The sequence below is a fragment of the Erpetoichthys calabaricus genome, chromosome 9 (genome assembly GCF_900747795.2).
Source record: "Erpetoichthys calabaricus chromosome 9, fErpCal1.3, whole genome shotgun sequence".
NCBI classification, from domain to species: Eukaryota; Metazoa; Chordata; class Cladistia; order Polypteriformes; family Polypteridae; genus Erpetoichthys; species Erpetoichthys calabaricus.
In genome coordinates, this window is record NC_041402.2 from 67,190,173 (window position 1) to 67,206,159 (window position 15,987).

General features: G+C 35.1%; 1 protein-coding gene across 1 annotated transcript in view; it reads left to right on the forward strand.

Moving 5' to 3' along the window:
- Window positions 1–13,432, forward strand: part of dpy19l3 (dpy-19 like C-mannosyltransferase 3) — a 146,590-nt gene extending 133,158 nt beyond the window's left edge. Inside the window, exons 17-19 of the mRNA XM_028809677.2 lie at window positions 1,059–1,191; window positions 9,314–9,472; window positions 10,079–13,432. Of these exons, the coding sequence (XP_028665510.1) occupies window positions 1,059–1,191; window positions 9,314–9,472; window positions 10,079–10,252 (466 nt within the window). The 3' untranslated portion in view covers window positions 10,253–13,432. The remainder of the gene's footprint in view (window positions 1–1,058; window positions 1,192–9,313; window positions 9,473–10,078) is intronic.
- Window positions 13,433–15,987: the final 2,555 nt, after the last annotated feature.

Consider the following 15,987-nt stretch of genomic DNA (forward strand, 5'->3'; position numbering starts at 1 on the left):
AGGTCTCTAGGTGACCCCCCTCACTTTTTGTGGATGGCCAACTTTAGACAGATTTACTGATGTGCTATACTCTTTCTATTTGTTGATTTAACTGGACTCTAAGGGATATTCAGTGACTTGTGTTTTCTCTTCTCTCCATCCCCTAATTACTGAATTTCAATCACCTTTTCACAGAGTTGCATGGAGTGTTCTTTTGTCATTATTTTGTAGGTTAGAACACAATACTGACTCACCACAGGTTGGACCTTCAAGATAAGGAGCATTTATAATACAATCAGCTGAATCCCCACAGGTGATCGCTGTTTAACTAATTCTTTGACTACATCAGTGATCAATTATTGTGTCATATTAAAGGTGGTATATACAGTACATATGTGATAAATTATTTTGTGTTTTATATTTGGTATTATTTCAGACCACTTTGCAGAGATCTGTTTTCACTTTGACACTAAAGACTCTTTTTCTGTTTATCAGTGTCAAACAAGCCTAAATAAATCCACTGTAATCATATGTTCTATAACAATAAAATGTGAAAACTTCCAAGGGGTTGAATATTTTTAATAGGCACTATAACTTAATTATTGCAAAATGAATCTATATTGGCTTACATTTTTCACATTTTTGCTGTTTGGTCGCATGTTCAGAAATTAGGGAAACTTGTCATGCATTGTATATTAGAAGCCTGTGAAATAAACAAAAAGTATTTTGTTTACAATTCCTGAAGATCAACTTGAAGAAAATAATTGATAATTAAGACAACTACCTGACAGGTATTGAATGGAAATTACTTTTATATGAGAGATAAAGAACAGAAAGAGAATAGAAAAAAATGTTGAAAAAGACTAAAAGGCCAAGTAAAACGGCCATCAATTTTGCCCCTCCTTGTTGCAGTATGTTTGTTTTTTCCCCTCAATCATTTGATAAACAAATCTTCCAACTTTTTGTAAATTCAGCAAGAATGTGCATTGACTTTCACCACTGAAGATTATATTCTAGTTTTAACTTATTGTTAAGGTCTTACTCTATTTAAGTGAAGCTTTCTTTTTCTTATTATTTAGCACAAAAACTCCAACAAAGGCTGTTTTTGCTGGTAGTATGCAGCTTTTAGCAGGAGTCAAACTCTGCACAGGACGAATTTTGACCAACCATCCCCACTATGAAGACAAGATTTTAAGAGACAGAACTCGACAGGTGAGCCACTGATAAATGTGTTATCTGACCCTTTGGTACTGAAAAGAATCAATAGACTTTGTGCACAGGAACAACACCATCCCAAATCCCAGAGTGAAAGTCAAGAAATGCACAAAAGGAGTAACACATGTACAGATAAAACAGAAAACATCAAATCTGAAGTCCCTTGTGGGCCACTTACTACCTTTTTTCCAAACCAAACATGTCCTGTCTTTCTCTCCCTTTCTATCTCCGAATCAACCCCACATATCTCATTACTCAAGTTCTTTAATTGTCCTTACTTCCCAGTGCTAGTTGAACCCTTGCCTTATTTAACCTCCTAATTCTAAGCTTTCAAGCCCCAACCACAACCACTTCTTGCGTCATACTGCTTAATTCCTTATGCAATGGTTTTAAAACTCATGAGGCCATCATTTGTAGAACTCCCCCTACTCATGTCAGGTATCTCCGCAGTCCTGAGCCCCAGCTCATATTTGAAGAATCAGGCAACCTCAAAGTTGTCTGGTCAGCATAACACACACCAAGGACTTATAACTATGATTTCACACCTACTTGCTGCCACCTGTTGGACTGGAAGTTCATATTAAATTACTCATCATTCTCTACTGCCATTCTCTGTAGTCTAAGGTCCTAAATAAATTATTGCAGGACATTTTCCACCACCCCAGTGATATTTTATTATTAGCCTAATTACATGCATTTATCTTTACCTTCTCAGGGCCTTGTAAAGTCCTGCCCCTGTCTTGAATCACTCCTGCAGCCCACAATCCCAGTCCTGACTGGATACCACTCTTTAAAATGATATTGAAAGTTGTGAAATTATTGAAAAAGTATTTTTTTAACTGAAGAATTTGATAAGTTGTTTTTTTCAGTTTTAATAATAATATTTTAAAGAGGCTGCTCAGTCTTGTATAAACTGAGCAAATAATCAATAACCATTGTTGAACTCTAGAAAAACACTACAATAATATAGAGAAAGCGTAGACATGGATAAAAACCTGTTTTTACTATACTAGTAAGGAATGAAACACCAAACCCTTCTTCTAAACACCTCGCCTGTTTATCTGCCATGCGCTCTCATATCTGAATATTATAGGAAGTTATAGTATTACTGAAGACATCAAAGATCTTTTATTTATGCGTCAACTAGTTTAAAGGTGACAGTTATAAATATACAATACAATACAATAATTCTTTCTTGCCTTTATTTCAGAACAAAACATTACTGCAGAATACAACTCAATTGTACAAATACAATGTTGTAAGATTAAAACAGTGAAAGCAGCAATAGTCTTCAAAATTAATCCAAAGAAAAAATTCAGCATTTAGCCCCCAGCCAAAGTGAAAAAATAAAGCAATAGAAATACAGAGCGCCAGCTAAAATAGTTCTTTATATGTGATGTTACAGCAAGTAGAGTACGAAAGTTAAGCACAGGCCTGGCATGCTTATTTTAGAATCAGTGAGTTATGTTTTGATAATGTTTTGAACAGTTTCTTTTAAAAATAATTGCATTTTTTCCAATTCTGAGGTACTATAAAATATCGCTGTCCCATTGAATTATAGAAGGTAAAACTGTGATTATTCCAGTTGAGCAAAGTAAGTATGTCCTAGAAGTGTGGAATAGTATATTAAAACTGATTTCTCATAGCACACATTGATCAATGTCAGTTTATTTATAGACCACGTTTAAAACAACATCAGTAATGCTGTAGCCAAAGTGCTTTACATTAAAACATACAATGAACATAAATAAAATAAATAGAAATAAAGTACAATGAAATGAAATACAGCCAGCGATGAGTTAAAGAAAAGAAAAAAGATGATTAAGAGTAGGGCAACCATCAGTATCAATGAAGGTCACTGAAAGCTAGAGAATACAAATGGGTCTTCAGTCTAATGTTAAACAGTTCAATTGAAGGCGACTCCTTAATGTAATGAGGTAAAGAGTTCCACAGATAAGGTGCAGCAGCTGCAAAAGCCCTGTCCCCCATAGTTTTAAACTTATTGTGAGGGACCATAAAAGACAACTGACCGGTAGATCTAAACTCTCTGGATGGCTGGTGTAAAACACACAATTCAGATAAATAGGCAGGAGCATACCTGTGTAATGATTTAAAAACTAGCAACAAAATTTTAAAGTCAATTCTTAAACTAACAGGCAGCTAGTGTAAAGAAGCTAATATTGGAGAAACAGAATCAAAACTTTCTTGCCGCAACCAAATAACAGTCAGCGGCATTCTGAACCCAATGGCAAACTGTGTATCAGGGATTTGCTGATCCCAGAATACAATGAGTTGCAGTAATCAAGCCGAGAAAATATAAAAGCATGAATAGCTTTTTCAAGATCCCTAGGAGATAAGAAAAGGTTTGACTTCAGCTAAAGGTTGAAGCTGGAAAAGCAACTCTTTACTTTACTACAGAGTTAGTCTGTTTCTCAAAATAGAGGTTACTATCAAAAATGACACCAAGATTACAAACTTGAGGTTTGCAAAAGAGCTGAGTTCAAAACCAGTTTGAGCTTTGGCAGGCACTTCTGTTTTATTTTCATTGAGATCAAAAAAATTGTCAGCCATCCAAGATCTTAGTTCAAAAAGACAATTGTGCAGCTGATTAATTGAAGAGTTAACAAACAGGAATATAAACAAGTATATGAACAGCATAAAAGTGAAAAGACATATTAAATTTCCTAAAAAAAATATCTTCTATAAGATTAAGATAAATAGAAAATAAAATAGGACCCAAAATGGATACCTGTGGAACACCACATTTAACAGGAGCAGTAGATAAGAAACAGGACTTGAAAGACACTGAAAGTGTCTACCAGAAAGATATGACCTGAAGCAGTTAAGAGCAGTCCCTTTAAGCCCCACCAGATGTTCAACAGCAAGATCTCATGGTCAGTAGTATCAAAAATTACAGAGAGCTTTAGGAGGATAAGAACTACAGCCCCACCCGAGTTAGTAATGAGAGAAATCTCATTAAATACTTTCAGGAGGACTGTCGCAACACCATGGTAACGCCAAAAGCCAGATTGGTAGATCTCAAATAAATCATTGGAATTAAGATGATCAACCAATTGATTAAAAATAATTATTTCTAATATTTTAGCCGGAAATGGCAATTGGGAAATTGGGTGAAAATTAGCTAACAATCCAGGATCTAAAAATGCCTTTTTTAGACAAGGTCATACCGCTGCATGTTTAAAAAATGGCACAACCCCCTCACTAATAGAAACACAAAATACACTAAATTCTGATGTTAACATGTTTGGAGTGATTTCAAAGCAAAGCCTATTCAAAAGATATACAAAAACTTTTGCCCAAAATGGTTTAAGTGAAGGGCATTCCCAAAACATATGGTAGAGCGATGCAAGCTCTTGATGACATCACTCACAGGTTGGATCTTAGCCTGGGTGTATTTTAAATAAAATATTTGTGATTGATGAACATTTTTTATACTTGGGTCATGGTATGTTTTGCACATTATATTTCTCATGTCAAAAGCACTATAATGCAAAATTACATAAATATCAATACAATCAAACTCATTGCAGGTTAAATTATAGTCTAAATATAAACATATAGATAACAGTAACAGATGAGTAAGTATACATTTAGAGAGAATCCAGGAATATACATGACACTTATATAAGTTTCATCCAGAATTTTGCAATTTTAATTGAATTAGTGTTAGCAATTTTCAGGACATCCATTGTGCAGCTGGGAGGACATTATGGGAATTGAAACAGGTGGATGGTTAGTATTGCTGGAAAGCCCAATCTTCTAAGATTAGATTGAAATTTCATAACCCTAGAGTGTACTCCATTGAGACACTATCATACCATCTAACTTGTGTCATGACCAGAAGGAAGACTTTTTGACTGAAGTATCCAATTGGAGAGAGATGTAGTTTTCTTCCTCCAAATTGTAACTTTTGAGTTTTCGTGGTGCCATTAAGACCCATCAGTAACTTGAAACAGCTCTTTCCAGACCACATCCCTTGATTTATGGGTAGGTAGCCCAACAAGGGATGCTTTTCTGATGTTAAAGTTTTTAAGTGTTCCTTACTGACTGCTATTTCTGACTGCTCTCGTGCAGTTCCTGCTAGGATATTAATTTGTTTCTATTTACACTGGTATCGTTGAAAACTATATCTACTTGTTTTGCATATTCTCCTAAAGAAGTAGCACAGAGGAAATGCAGTTCTGTTCCGAAGATTTGAGATTGACCATCCCAGGGTGACCCAATCAGCTTTCTCACAATGTTGTTTCTTACAAAAATCTTCATTCTAGTATAATGGCAGGGTTTTTTGTGAGTCAAAGATCAATCTAAAGTCGCAACTATATACTAAGCTGTAGGACAGTGTTCCAGGAGTGTTTCTCTTCGTATTACTTCTTCTAGAGGCATATGAGTTCTTTATGTGGAATGTGCATACTTGTGTGTTACTTGGATTAGGTCTCGGTTGAGTTTCCTTATGTTTCAGGTTAATTCAGCATACTGCTTAGCATTTTTTTGATCTGGGCAAAGCCATTGAACGTAGTGTCAAGTGCAAGATCATCAGCATATAGAAAACTGTTAGTCTCCCCAGGATGAGGCTGTCATTTGTATATTCATTAAAAAGTAAGGGGGGGGGGGGGGGGGGGTGAGTACGTTATCTTGTGGTCATCCAATTTTTTTTAATTCTGCAGAGACTGTGATGGCTTTGGAAGTCTATGAGAAACACACGATTTTGAGAAAGAACTGCAATTATTTTGGTTATTGAAATAATCCTTGTGATGTTACAGAGTTCAGTGCCAGTTTATTGAGATTAATGGTATCATATATGTCTGAATGATTGACCAAAACCATGCTTATTATCATTTTCTTTTGAACTTGACTTCAATATTTTGCATTAAATGTAGAATTTGTAATGTACAATTTTCTCAGGTCTTAAACAGTCTTGTTGTGGAAGAAGGGAGGGTTCTACCACATCCATTAAGCAATTAAGGATGATTCATTCTAGCATTTCATACATGTGGCAGTCCTGTAGCCAGCTCTGTTGAATCTAAAGCTCACCATATGTTGAACTTTAGTGTGAGAGTGAAGTAGTCACCACAAGGTTTCTAGAATAACACTTCTCCTCTATGAAAAAAATTCCAGAAGAGGAAAAAAAGATGAGAAATAAAAATAGTTAAAACTTACCGAACAGAAAATTCTCAGGCTCCGGGTCTGGCACCTCAGTGAGTGCCAGTTTCACCAAATGTAGAACATTTAGAAAAGCTGGCCTTCCAAAATTACCCCAACATCACAGAGACAAATCATTCAAGAAGTCACAGAGGAGCATCCAAAGAACTGCAGGCCTATCTAGCCTCAGCTAGATGTCTGATTAAAAATTGTATTAATGAGAAAGTAAACTAATAAAATGAACACAGCAGGATCAAAAGACTGAGGCACTGTTTGTTAGGCAAAACAAAACACATGTAGAATACATATGGAGAGCACCAAAGCTAAATGTGTACTCTGATAAAAGTGATTCTTACAAATCATTAAATAATAGTAGCAAGTAGAGGGGTTCAAGGCTGAATACATGATAGGAAGTCTATTGTAACGTTCAATGCAACTAAATATAACATAAGTTAAAGAAATACTCTTGGTTGATAAACAAGTTTGGAAAATGATGACTTATCTTGCAGATGGAGTGAAATCCTAAAAATGAAAACTATACCATAATGCATCTCTTTCTTGATGTAACTTTTAGGCTTTTGTAATCGAGATACATGAAGTTACTTCTAAGCTACACTTATCGTATAGAGAACATAACATATTACTCCACAGTAGCAAACAGTAAATCTCTGTAATCCAAACCATCATTGCTTGTCTCGCATTTGGAAAAAAACATTGGGGTGTTAGTATGATGGTGTGGAGATGCTTTGCTGCCTCAAGACCTGGAAGACATTCCATTATTTAAAGAATTATGAATTCTGCACATTAGTGGCATATTTTTAAAGCAGATTGGTGATTCATTCATGACCTGAAGTTGACTCATAATTGTGGTCTGCAACTTGGCATGACATAAAAAGCTAAAGCATGTCAACAACTTTATTAAAAAAATAAAATTAAAGTTTTTGAGTGGCCTAGTCAAAGTTCTGACTTGAACCCAATAGAGGTGCTGCGGATGTACCTGAAAGGAGTAGTATATACTTGTAATGGGTCTGAATTAAAGCAGTTCTTCAAGAAAGAGTTGGCTAACGTTCCTCAACAATAATATGAAAGAGTAATATAGTTGTGATTATTGCTGGTAAAGGTGCTGCAACCAAGTACAGTATTGAAATTGTCAGGCAGTTTTTTTTATGGGTGATAGGTATGTTGAATTCATTGTGAAAAATATGAAAAAGCAGGTGATATTAGGAAGGAGGTAAATACTTTTTCACACCACTATATGTTGACTGGTCCAACAGCTTTGTGTACATTAACTCTGGATATGATTCTCCTCATAGAGTGCAGGTCACTAAGAGGAGGGGTGGCTTTTTATTCTATGTATCAAATCATGCAGAGACATCATGTAGCACATCAGGAAGGTAAGGAGGTATGCTCGTATGGGCTTTTAGTTGGTGATGGCTTAAATGTTTAATCACATGTACGCAGTGCTGGTGCTAGATTATTTTGTGCCTTAGGCCAAGCTTATTATTGTGCCAACTGACTGTTTAGTAGCTAACCCATGCAGATGGGTCCCCTGCTTATGATCTGTGCCCTAGGTGAATGCCTAATTCTCCTTAATGGTGGTGGCAGCCCTGCGTGCATGGTGTGTCTGATGTGTCCAGGAAATGGCTGTGGATTTTCTGTGCATTCATGTGCTTTGCTTCTCTGGTAGGCAGTGCTATCTATGGATTTAAGCAGTGAATGAACATTTGCAGTCAGCTAGGGCTTCTGGTTGACTTTTATGATAACTCACTTGGAGACAGTAACATCATCTATAATTTGCCAAGATATCCAATCACATAATGCTGTGAACTCTTTCCTCAAGGTCATAGAATTGTCCGTAGGTGGCAACATCCCTGAACTTGTTCTAGCCTGCATGGTCAGAACTGTCCTGTAATATGGTGTCTTCTTCTGGCCATACTATGATCTGTTTTAAATCAGATTTGATTTGTTGATTAGTAAACAGGAGTCAGTTTTACTTGCATAAGGTGTGAGTAGCCAAGGTGGGAGTGGGGTGCATCTTAGTACACAAAATAAATGTTATCTTAAGTATAATCCAAACAGTTCTCTCCTCTTGTTAATAAGATGATGTTTTCATAGAATTTTGAATTAAATGACTTCAGATTTGTGTGACTGAAATCCCTAGCAACAATTAAAAATCAGTCAAGGTGCGAAAGTTGCAGTTTATTAATGGTTACATACAGCTCCATAAGCACTATCGTCAGTATTAGAGCTACGCAGCAGATAAATAGCAGTGACAAACACAGAAGAGAATTCTCTTGGCATAGAGAATGGCCAACACTTACTATTAAAAGTTCTATCATCAGTGAACAGTGTAGAAAGATTAGCATAATGTTTTTTAACTGTTATTTCTTTATTTAATTGCACAAACCATCCCCATGGGTATTACATGCAATGAAGCCTGCCTGTTGTCTTGGAAGGTGGTTAGCCATCCAGCTGAATGACCTATTGAAGAATGTTCATTTTCTGTAAAAATAAAAATGCAGCAGTCCCTAATTTCACTCTGAGTAGTTTAATATATTGTCAAAATTTGGAGTTGGGAAATTGTAGTGACAATCATATGTACGAGATGTGGTTGAAAATTCAAATACCCAGAGAAAACCTTTAAATAGCTGTTTGGTGAATGTGAAGATTTCACAGAGAGAGTGACCAGGACAGGAATTGAACATGGGTCCCTGGGGCATTGAAAGAGCACCACTAATTAGCTTTGATTACAAATGAATAGTGTTTTAAACCCATCACAAATCAACTGATTTGAATTTATTTAATTAGTGGTTAAAGAGAGAGAATAGCCCTGAACCAGCGAAGTCTCTGCTTAAACCTTCCAGTGTCACTCCTTATGTCTTCTTTGTTCCTCTACATGTGCCCTGTCCACCACTTTTTGAGTTGTTCAGGGAGTCTGAATTCTGTACTCTCTGTGCAGGTGTACCAGATCTACGCTCAGCAGGATCCAAAGGAGGTTCACAGAATCCTTCGATCCTTTGGGACAGACTATGTTATCATAGAAGACAGCATCTGTTATGAGAGAAGGCATAACAGAGGCTGTCGCTTGAGGGACCTGCTGGATGTTGCAAATGGACACGTACGTACTACATGACAGCATACCTTCAAATGACAATAGATTATGCAATGCTTCCAGTTTTATTTCTGACTCTATAGTATGTTTATCATGCAAATTTTACTTGACTGCTTGTCAGCATCATTTATGCTTAGATGCACTGAAAATAAATGTGAAACATTTAAACCAAACCATGTTACTAAAACCAGGTAAGAAATTAGCATTTATTATTGCTTAAAATGTAAAAATAAATTATGTGTGATTAACTGTTGATTATCTTACCTTTCTTATTGCTTTTGCCAGAGTTTCTTGCTAAAGTGCCTCAGTTTCAGAGCTTTCAGTAAAAGACTGTAGGGGAGCCTAAATGATATTTTCCATAACCCAGAGCAAATGAGGAACATTAGCCAGCAGCCTCTCTTGATTTTTAGATATTTACTTTTATTTTCAGAATTACACTGACCAGTGCTGTAGAGAATAAACACAGAGAGCTATTCTTGTTCCTTCCTATATATAATATAAATTTAAAGGACTTTTTTTTTTAATATTGTTAGAAATGATTCAGTGGATGCTGTATAGATACCTTTATTCTGTAAAATCATTTTTATCATTATTCATTTGGTAATATTTCAGATTATGGATGGTCCAGGAGAAAATGACCCAGATTTGAAGCCATCTGCACATCCTCGCTTTTGCGATGAAATAAAATTGAGCCAGCCTCTGTACACCTTGTACTTTACCCAAGTGTTCAGAAACAAAACATTTCATGTCTACAAGCTGAAGAAAAACAAGAAAAAAGCAGCGTAAAATTCGTTTTTCATGTGCTCCTTTGCCATCATGTTCATTTGTTTCAGCACCATAAGGCTAAGACAAGGCTTTCACAATATTTTGTAATAACATAAATGGAACCTGTTAGAAGAGGGAGAAGAAATTTGAAAACAAAGCACACGATCTTATACAGCCAGGGGTGATATGCGAGCAGCACCTTAATATCATCCAAATAAAAATCTCCCACTCTGCAAAAAGACCTTGGATGAATGGTACATTTCACAGCCTGGAGTACAATATAATGTATTACAGTATACATTGTTTTTATGTTTTATTATAAAAGTGTGTAATATCTCATCACCTAATAATATTATTTATCACATTTCAATTACCATTATTTTCATATCACCAAAGCTTTTTTTCTTTTGCTCATTCTTTCTTTCTTTGATCAGCACTGTTTTTCACTCAAATGCGGCTCACGCCAGTTAGAAGACTCCTGTCAGGGTCCAAAGTAACAAGACAGCAAGCTGGAAGAAATCAGCTTTGAAGTGCTTTTGTTGGAGTAAGTACATGCTCTGAAATAATAAATGTCCATGGGAAGCAGCTGAATGGTTTCAACTACAAGAACAAAGTTTAAGCTTGTGGCAATGAAAAACTTTTTTTCTGTCCTTAAGTCTGCATATTTAATAAAGTAACACTTATTTATTTAGGGCATTAAAAATTTTACATTTGTGTAGTGAAAAGGAAAGCAGTGATAGGTGTTGATGCTCGTAGCTTTTACTAGTAATGTTCATTTTGGTATAGGATTTGTTCTTTGAATTATGTTTATGTGCATCAGCTAAAATTGACTAGTGGTTTCATCCTGCAAAAAAGGTTAGGACCAACAGTACTCCAGGTAGTTGGTGGTCTTGAAATTCTATAAACTGTTACTGGAGCGATGAACATCTTTTCTAAGCTTGATATTCTCCTATGGTAATAACATGACAAATCTTTTTCAACAAAAGGGGCAAATTCAACATTTTTGAAATTATAAAACTGCATATTAAGTATTATTAAATGAACAGAGATCTTCATTAATTCTTGGAAAATGTCACTGTACAGAAAAAAAGTTTTGAAATTAAAAAAAATCCTTTCTTGAGGATGAAACACTCTTCAGCTGATGAAGGAAATGGTCAGTCAAAGCAGAACAGTGTGTGTTTAGAATTATGACTAAAGCAAAAGGGCCATAGTTTGTGTAGCACATTGTCTTTTTTTTATTTAAACTTTTTCATGCCTTATATTAGTTGTGGTTTTCACAGTTTGACATTAATTTTAGAAAACAGTTCTTTTAAATACTTAAAAATATTAAATAAATGTCAACATATAAATTACAGGTTTACATAATTTTGTAATGTGTTTAATAAAACAATTCCATTTTTTACTTTTATACTATGTTTCATATACAGTATTATGACATAGCTTTTTACCATGGTGTAGAATTCAAACATTTTCCAGACAATGTGTTTACATGCATTTTATAATTTATAAACACAGATCTGACACCAATTTTGTTCTTTCATGTATTTAGTCTGAAATAAAGCTTTTGCATTTGTCTTTTATGTAAAGAATCTCATTTATCTCTTTTTACCAGTGGCAGGAGGCTGTCACTCTCATCTTATTTAACATTTGGATAGGGCCATTTTTGCTGCGGATCACAATATTCTCCATTATGTTAAGAAATAAACAGGGTAGACTGGTTACCTTTGAAAGTATGTTTCCTCTTTTAAATTGCGAATTCCTCTTTAGGCTTCCAGGATTCATGAGGGTCAGCAGCCATGACTCAAAAGTTCTGTTTTTTTGTGCCTTAAAATTATGCTGAATTGCACAGGCTATTCACATTTTCCTAAACCAGAAGCGCTGCTTAAATTTTAAATGCTAAACACGTTGCTTAGTTTTTTCTATAAAAATACCTTCATAGAATCTGACGTAGATTGTAAAACTTGCATATGTTCAACTGGTCGCACTCTATGTCCATTGTATTGTTGTAACTCATATGTAACTGACACACTGTCTAATTTGAGTTTACTGTTTTTATTTTCTTTTTACTGTAATATTACTGAAGGTGAATTCAGAACTAACAAAAGAGGCCCTTTTAATTATCCAAAGAGTGAAGGGCATATAATCAATAAGTTATTGATATAGCCTTTGTAGGACATGCTGTGTAATTTGTTTGCATTTATTTCTTATACTTGTATTGTAACAGCTTCCTATAAACACCAACTGCCATAATTACTTGAAAGATAATAATGTCTTAAATGAGCTACAAGATAATCATGCAAAGATTCTCTTGTCTTTAGATGGTGATTGCACCAATATTGCGTATTCTATTCAAAATTCAAAAAAAATTCAAAATTCAAAATTGTGCATCTATTTATATTGACTCAGGACCCTTAAAAATAATACACACCAGCCATTCTCCTATTGGTTTAACAATCTCGATTTCTGATGTGGCTCCACACTTGGATAATTACATTGCTTCAAAATAGTGTTCACTCTGCCCAGGTTGGGCTGTTGAACAACTGTTGTCACTGGAGAACACAAAAATGAACACAAGGAGCGCATGGAAACTCTACTGACACACACCCTAAAGTTGGTAATTGGGCATGGAGCACAAACCATGAAATGTTCTTTTCTTTAATTGTTGTTTTTCATACCTTTTGCTGAAAATTTGCATTTTGGTACAGACATGTTCTTCAGTTTATCTTGTTATAAGTAGGATTTGTGCCTGCAGTATGTTTATGTGCATTATTTTAAAACTCCTCATTTGATGTCTTCTTCCCTTGGTTTAATTTTAGTACTTCGTGCTGGTACAGTCTTACTCAGTTTTCCATCCATTTTTTAAACAGCTTTTCGAGAGCAAAACAATAAGTTTGCACCTTTATTGGTTTGTAATATTTGGGCTTCACTGTCTCAGAGATGAAATTCTTTATTAATGAACTTCTTTCCCTTTTTCTCATTTTTTTCTGTTTTTGTTACTTTTTTATATTGATAGTCAGTGTTTGGGTTTTGTGTAAGATGAGTTTTGCCACTTCTGCTTTTCATTGATCTTTAAGGACTGTGTAACCTGGCAATGGCTTTGCTCGTGAAGGTACCAGAGGACTTAACTCTTTTTAAATTCCTGCTGCACTGACACTTGCATTTTACACTATAAAACATAAATAAATTGGGTGGCATGGTTAAGTGATTAGAGTTGTTGTCTCATTGACCCTGCATTCTGGTTTAGCTCTTGCGTTCAGGTGCTGTCCAGGTTTCAGTGTTATCTTCATGTCCACCTTGGGTTTAATGGGTGATACTAAATAGGCTCCAGCCCTGTGTCTGATGCTGCCCAGTGAATTCTAGCTTTCCACAACAATGGAGCAGGTTTGAAATGTTATGTTAAAGTAAATGGCTCATCATAAAAGATTAAATTAATTCTCAAAAATGCTGACACTTCAGTTGTAGAATTCCAACTGTAACACGTTTCCTACTATACCATCTGTAAACAGATTCAAAGTACAAAAGATAAACAAAAAAGTTGATATTTCATTGTCAGCACATTTTAACTCTGAGCAACTTATACCACCATGTGTCACCTAATCCAAAGACCCAGTTGTGCCAGAGGACATGACATTAATGGTGGTCATGTTGTCATGTCTCCTTCAATTTCTCAATGAAAGTCTTTTTTCTGTTATACTGTACTTCAAAATGTGAATTAAAAAAAATGCCCAGCTCCAACAGAACAAGGGAACCGATTACACTGGATTGTAAATTGTTTCAAAAAATTTTGCTTCTTATAAAAATAGGTGATTATGGCTGAAACCTTCAAGCTGAATACAAATAACATTTCAGGTTGACTATCATTTGGGAGTTTGGAGAAATATGAAATTAACTTTCTTTGAATTTAGTGTGTGTGTTCCCTTAATGATACTGACAAATCACATAAGTTCAAATGAGCTAAAAATTCTTTGCTGCTGATTTTTATTTGTACTCCACATCTGGAGCTTCACATTTCAGTGTCCAAAATAGTCAGCTAGAATTGATGAATTACACTTTCCCCGATACCGCTTTTCTATTATTTTAATGTCCTGGTGAAACCTTTAACTATGTTTGTCCCTGGCTGCAACAATATTAGCAGGGAAGATGTCCAATTGTGAATGCAGAAAATAAATCTTCAGTGACTTGTTGCACCTCATGGCTTTCTATGCTTGAAGTGTGTTGTTATGTAGCTGGACATACTGTGGTGCTCTGTAGTTCCCAAGAAAATTCTCAACAATATCCTGAATGCCTTCCGTACAACTTCCTCTGCCCCCACTAGTAGATCTTCGAACCGCTTGTTACTGATGACTTGTTTAATGTGTGGACCAACAAAAATGCCTTCTTTAATTTTGGCCTCAGCTATTCATGGAAATACAGTATCTGTTTCATTTACCAAAATTCTTCACCTTTATCATTCATCTTTTTTACAAAATGTTTCTTCAGTCTAAGTTTTGTATGAAGAAGAGACAAAAAAATATTTTTGTTAGGTTGACAAGTGGTTTATGTGGTACACTTTTCTGCCCAGGTTGTAGTTGTTGTATTGTATACTGTATTTGTACTTATATTATGAGAGCAAATCACAAAAATAGGTGATTGCACTAAAATAGTATGTGGTATGAAAGTGTAAGGTGATTTTTTTGATCAGCAGGCCAAATTCCATGAGATGTGCCGAAAAGTGTTCAGGAAGCAAAATCTTCACAGTCCAGTGTTATCTTTAGTTTTGAACAGAAGAAGGTTTTTGTTGGATTAATGCAGGTCTTTATAATTTTCAATATTATAAATATAGTTTGTCCAGACTTTTTTTTCAGAGATGGTAAAATAGGAAATGAAGTAAAGACATACCCTTTAACCCCTTATGCACTAAGGGATGTTTGGCATTATGCCACCTAAATTACCCAAAAATTAACCGTAATTATTCTGCTTATATCATAAGGGAGCTGTAAACGGCTTTGTTTACACCAATATCAACTAAATAAAACCCAACAAAAATTGATGTATTAGGGATTTCTATCCAAAAAACATTTTAATTACAGTAAGACATTTTATGATGCACAACCCCAGAATCAGGTTTCTTATGTGTCCCAAACTGTTTGCCATCATCGCAATTTGGTGAGATATCATATCCCATAGCACTGCAAAGTTACACTGTTTGGCACAAAGTGTACCCCTGCTGTGGTGGTTAATATATATATATCTATATATATAAATATATATATATATATATATATATATATATATATATATTTATTTATTTTTTTTTTTTTGTAGAAAAAAAATATACATGCAAACTATCTTAACACTAGAATCCCTGGAGGCCTACAAAAAAAAATCCTGTGACATCTTAAATTCTTTTGCACCTCTCCATCAGCGTCTTTTGTTTTGCAAATGTGTCGATCAGCACAAGCAGCAAGCTATCTCATCCCCCCACCACTGCAGCTCAATTCTGTTTAATTGGGTGCAAGGTGGCCGGAGTTGTATAGGGTAAATAATACATTGTTATTTGGAACATATGTGTTTCATAAGTGTTCCATGTCTACAACGATCTGGGAAAATGTAGGATGACAGGAAATGTAAGACAAGAAATGTTGAACACATAGCTAAAACAAACGTTTTTCATGTTAGTACTATATACAGAGAGAGTTTAGCATTTTGTAACACAACCTATGAAACAATCTGAAATGACTGACTGCAAAGACACTTACAACAAATGGGGAGAGAGG